The sequence below is a fragment of the Rattus norvegicus genome, chromosome 19, assembly GCF_036323735.1.
Source record: "Rattus norvegicus strain BN/NHsdMcwi chromosome 19, GRCr8, whole genome shotgun sequence".
In the NCBI taxonomy this organism is placed as follows: Eukaryota; Metazoa; Chordata; class Mammalia; order Rodentia; family Muridae; genus Rattus; species Rattus norvegicus.
The window spans coordinates 28,415,392-28,421,119 of record NC_086037.1 but is presented as its reverse complement, the minus strand read 5'-3'; the positions used below and the strand labels follow the sequence as shown (position 1 = coordinate 28,421,119).

At 42.9% G+C, this 5,728-nt stretch overlaps 1 protein-coding gene across 1 annotated transcript; it reads left to right on the top strand.

Annotated features, from left to right (window-relative positions):
• The first annotated feature begins 945 nt into the window (after positions 1-945).
• On the top strand, positions 946-2,993 carry LOC134483586 (DNA-directed RNA polymerase II subunit GRINL1A-like). The gene has a single exon (XM_063278824.1). It carries the CDS (start codon positions 946-948, stop codon positions 2,038-2,040), a length of 1,095 nt encoding a protein of 364 aa, XP_063134894.1. The 3' UTR covers positions 2,041-2,993.
• The last annotated feature ends 2,735 nt before the right edge of the window (positions 2,994-5,728 follow it).

The following is a 5,728-nucleotide window of genomic DNA, read 5'->3' as shown; positions in this document are numbered from 1 at the left end:
AAAAATATTGATAAATACCCTAATTTCTGTGGATCCATTACCATCAGCCTTTACTGTGTTTACAGATGGCTCTGAGACCAAGATGGCTTATTAGACCAAAGATAAATTTTGGGGACAAGAATCTTCTTTTGGGTCAGAACAACAAAATGAATTATTAGCAGTAATTAATGTATTGCAGGATTTTACTCATGATGTAAAAATATTATAGCTGAGTCAGCTTATGTTGTAGGAGTAGTACAGAATATTGCAACTGCTGTTGTTTCTACATCTAAGCCGATATTAAATGTTATGCTCACATATTAAAGGACTATTGTTACTATGAAACTCTAGAATATTCATTACACATATTAGATCACATTAAATATTGCCAGGATCTTTAACATTTGGCAATCATGTGGTAGATCAATTAGTGTAATTTGCTACCCCAGAAGAAAATAGTCATAATCATGCCAATTCAGTATATTTACATATTAAATATAAGATTCCTTATTCTCAAGCCAAACAAATTATTGCTAATTGTCCTATGTGTCAGCCTTCACTTATAAAATGTATTCCATCTCAAATTAATCCCAGAAGAATGCAACCTAATACATCGTGGCAGATGGATGGAACCCATATTTCTGAGTTTGGTCGCCTTTCATATATACATGTAAGCATAGATAATTTTTCAAAATTTGTATGGGCTACACCATTGCCAGGAGTACGCACTGCTCATGTTATACAGCATCTATTGGAAACTTCTGCTGTTATGGGACCGCCTTCTAAAATTAAAACTGATTATGGACCAACATATATTTCTTATCAATTTAAACAATTTTGTCGGCTCTTCCAGGAAAATGGCGACTCCTGCACGTGCTCTAGAGTTGCAGCCTTCCAAGGAGCCTGCGACCTCCATGGGCCCTGCTGGGGAACCCTGCCTGCGGGGCCAGCCTCAGCCCATGCACAATGTGCTCCCTGCCCCGCGGCTTCGAGCCCCCAGTTCCTGAGGACGTGGGGCGGCAGAGTTTGGCGGAGCTGCGGGAGAGGTTGAGGCGCCAGGAGAGACTTTTGCGCAAAGAAAAATTCATTTGCAAATTGCCTGACAAAGGTAAAACGATCTCAGACACCACTGCCAAACTGAAAGCTGCCATTTCAGAAAGTGAAGAGGTCAGAGGGAGAACTGAACTACTTCATCCTGTTAGTGATGACTGTAAGCTAAGGCATAAAGCAACCACAAGAGTTGATACCGACATAGACAAGGCCCAGAATTCTGACCTGATGCTTGATACTTCATCATTAGTTCCTGAATGTTCGGCAGTAGACACTGAATCATCTAAAACAACCTCAGAAACTCAGGGACCTACACAGCTCACTCACAAAGAAAATGAAGAGACTTTGGAGACTGGCTGCACACTGAATACCAGCCCGTCTGCCTGCATCACAGCCCAGGCTCCCCCATCTGAAGTTAATGAACATCTCCCCCAGCATTCAAGTCAAGCGGAAGAGGTTTCCAGCAGCGTCGACAGTCTGTTTATCACTAAATTGCAAAAGATCACAACTTCAGACCAGACTGAACCCTCAGAAGAAAACACCAGCACTGAAAACTTTCCAGAACTGCAGAGTGAGACTCCTAAGAAGCCTCATTACATGACAGTGCTAGAAATGCGAGCTAGAAACCCAGTGCCCCCTCCTCATAAGTTTAAGACCAATGTGTTACCCACACAACAGAGTGACTCACCAAGTCATTGTCAGAGGGCTCAGTCTCCTGCTTCCTCAGAAGAGCAGCTATGCAGGGCTAGGCAGCATCTTGATGATGTCACAGCAGCTCGCCTTCTTCTGCTCCACCCCCTGCCTGCACAGTGGCTCTCCATAGAAGAGTCGCTGGCTCTGCAGAAAGAGCAGAAGCAGAATTATGAGAAGATGCGGGCAAAGCTCGCAGCACAGAAACTAGCCGAGAGACTGAATATTACAATGCAGAGCTACAATCCAGAAGGGGAGACTTCAGGGAGATACCGAGAAGTGAGGGATGAAGATGATGCCCAGTCCTCGGACGAATGCTGAAAATGAGCGCTGGGAGATCCCGGGAGTTGACTCTTGAGCTTACATTGTCTCATCCAACTTCCTAACAAGTACCAAGACAGTGTCAGACCTTGTTGAGGGACAGCAGTTTAAGTTACACAAAGGTAGCTACAAAATAAGAACCCAGTTTGTCTTTCAGAAGATGATCTTCACATGCTTGAACAGTTCAATATTTGAACATTGTGTTTGGCCGTATTGTGTTACAGTTTTGCAGTATATTGTGCATTGGTCTGATATTTTAGTGTGCGTAGAACACACGTTTTCTTTAAGATATCTGCTTTTTCCTTCTTCGTATTCTTATCAGATAGCACTGCTTACACCCCTTCTGGTGAAATACTTTGTTATCCCAGGCACCTAAAGTGAATTAGGAAGGCCTGGTCCCCTCACTCAAGAAATGAGGGGAGCAGTCTAAAGAATGGTACGCATGCTTGCATGGACACGTTCCTGAGACGCTGGATGTGAAATGCCGCACACAACACTCGGGAACCACCACCACTGTGTCTGCTGCTCTGTCCTCTCTTGGGGCGACTGCTGTCACCTGTGATGAGGTTAAGGAGCACTTGGAAGAAGTGCTGGGTGGGGAGGGTCTTCTGAGCTGGTGTGGGGAGCTGCTCCTGGCTGCCCTAGGCTTGAACTCATTGCCATCTGGGATGATAGGTCCCAGTACAGGACACTAGTGCTTCGTAAGGAAACCGGTGTTTTTCTAAGAGTTACAGTTGAATTGTCAGTTAATTGCTTTTTTTCCTTGTTAAACCCACAGAGGTGTTTACAGGCTGCAGAAACCTCAGTCCTGTATGTGCACATTTGTGCTGTTTCAAATGATTATATGATCATTTCCAGCAAAGATAACAATGTTATCAAAAAGCCTTTTTCTATTATGTGGAACTTGTAAAGGAGAAATAAAATACCAATCAGAGCCAAAAAAAAAAAAAAAACATTTTGTCAATGATATCATATTGTACATATTACTGGTATAGAATACCATCCACAAGGACAAGCTTTTGTTGAAAGAGTTCACCATACCCTGAAATGACAAATTATAAAATTAAAAAGGAGGAAAAGAGATGACCTTACACAGCCTGAATGGAGTTGGCATACCAGTCCCAGAGTAATATTGGCATAAGCATTATTTTTTATTAATATTCTTAATCTTAAATTTCATAATTATAAGCTTCATGTAGGACCAATAAAATTAAAGGTCAATATGAGGGCTGCAGACATGACTCCATGGTTAAGAGCACTGACTTCTCTTCCAGAGGTCCTGAGTTCAAATCCCAGCAACCACATGGTGGCTCACAACCATCTGTAATGAGACCTGATGCCCTCTTCTGGTGTGTCTGCAGACAGCTACAGTGTACTTATATATAAATAAATAAATCTTTAAACAGATAAAAAGTCAGTATGAACCTTTGTTGTCTAAAATGGCTTGAGTCAGGGCTGACAACGAGACAGCCCTTCCAGCACCTGCCTATGAGCTAACAGTTTTAGGCTTTATAAACTGACATAGAAAAGTGTCCAGGGTCCTAGCCTGACAAATTCTCTGATGATAAGTCTTAGGGTGGGCATTCAAAAAAACCATCCCTCTCTAAGTGAGGTCAGAGTTTGTGTGGTTTATGGGGCAACTCCTGGACCCCATAAGGCTGGATATTTCAGCTGCTCTTCAGTACATGCAGGAATCCTGAAGAAGTAGGCAAATTAATATAGCAAACTTTCTTCTTCCATGTCCTTGATATGAGCTGCCAGCAGAAGGTGTGGTCCAAACAACAACCAACGGATTGGGTAAAGATCTTTACCAATCCTACAACAGATAGAGGGCTTATATCCAAAATATACAAAGAACTCAAGAAGTTAGACCTCAGGGAGACAAATAACACTATTTAAAAAATGGGGCTCAGAGCTAAACAAAGAATTCACAGCTGAGGAATGCCAAATGGCTGAGAAACACCGAAAGAAATGCTCAACATCTTTAGTCACAAGGGAAATGCAAATCAAAACAACCCTTAGATTTCACCTCACACCAGTCAGAATGGCTAAGATCAAAAACTCAGGTGACAGCAAATGCTGGCCAGGATGTAGAGAAAGAGGAACACTCCTCCATTGTTGGTGGGATTGCAGACTGGTACAAACATTCTGGAAATCAGTCTGGAGATTCCTCAGAAAATTGGACATTGAACTACCTGAGGATCCAGCTATACCTCTCTTGGGCATATACCCAAAAGATGCCCCAACATATAACAAAGACACATGCTCCACTATGTTCATAGCAGCCTTATTTAGCCAGAAGCTGGAAAGAACCCAGATGCCCTTCAAGAGAGGAATGGATACAGAAAATGTGGTACATCTACACAATGGAATATTATTCAGCTATCAAAAACAATGACTTTATGAAATTCATTGGCAAATGGATGGAACTGGAAAATATCATCCTGAGTGAGGTAACCCAATCACAGAAAAGCACACATGGTATGCACTCATTGATAAGTGGATATTAGCCCAAATGCTCGAATTACCCTAGATGCACAGAACACATGAAACTCAAGAAGGATGACCAAAATGCAGATGCTTCACTCCTTCTTTAAAAGGGGAATAAGAATACCCTTGGCAGGGAATAGGGAGGCAAAGTTTAGAACAGAGGCAGAAGGAACACCCATTCAGAGCCTGCCCCACATGTGGCCCATACCTATACAGATATTAGATAAGATGGATGAAGCAAAGAAGTGCAAGCCGACAGGAACTGGATGTAGATCTCTCCTGAGAGACACAGCCAGAATACGACAAATACGTAGCTGAAGGCCATCATTAAACCACTGAACTGAGAAAGGGGCCCCCGTTGAAGTAATCAGAGAAAGGACTGGAAGAGCTCAAGGGGGTTAAGACCGCATATGAACAACAATTCCAACCAACCAGAGCTTTCAGGGACTAAGCCACTACCCAAAGACTGTACATGGACTGACCCTGGACTCCAACTGCATACGTAGCAATGAATAGCCTAGTAAGAGCACAAGCAGAAGGGGAAACCCTTGGTCCTGCCAAGACTGAACCCCCAGTGAACATGATTGTTGGGGGGAGGTCGCTAATGGGGGAAGGATGGGGAGGGGAACACCCAAATAGAAGGGGAGGGGAAAGGGTTAAGGGATGTTGGCCTGGAAATCAGGAAGGGGAATAACAATCGAAATGTAAATAAGAAATACTCAAGTTAATAAAGATGAAACAAATAAAAATAAAAAAGAAGGTGTGGTCCAGATTAGAGGTGGGCCTTTCCATCTCAAAAGATCTGAATTAAAGATTTATCTTCTGATCTCCAAGATTTGGAATACAAGTAGGTCTTCTTGCTTCAGAAAATTTAATTAAGAAAAAAAATCCAGTGGTGCTTATGCCTTTAACCTCAGCATCCAGGAGGCAGAGGCAGGTGGATCTCTGAGTTCAAGGCCAGCCTGGTCTACAAAATGAATTCCAGGACAGCCAGAGCTACACAGGGAAACCCTGTCTCAAAAAAAAACAAAGAAGAGGAGGAGGACCAAGAGGAGGGGGTTGAAGAGAGGAAAACAGAAAGAAGGAAGGACAGAGAGAGAGAGAGAGAGAGAGAGAGAGAGAGAGAGAGGGAGAGAGAGATCCCCCTCACAGGGCGTCAAGCCATTTGGCATTAGTTAATTCCAGGTACACTAAAGTT

Excerpts from the sequence above, each read along its gene's own strand:
- LOC134483586 (XM_063278824.1), top strand. The coding sequence starts at position 946 with ATGTGCTCCCTGCCCCGCGGCTTCGAGCCCCCAGTTCCTGAGGACGTG.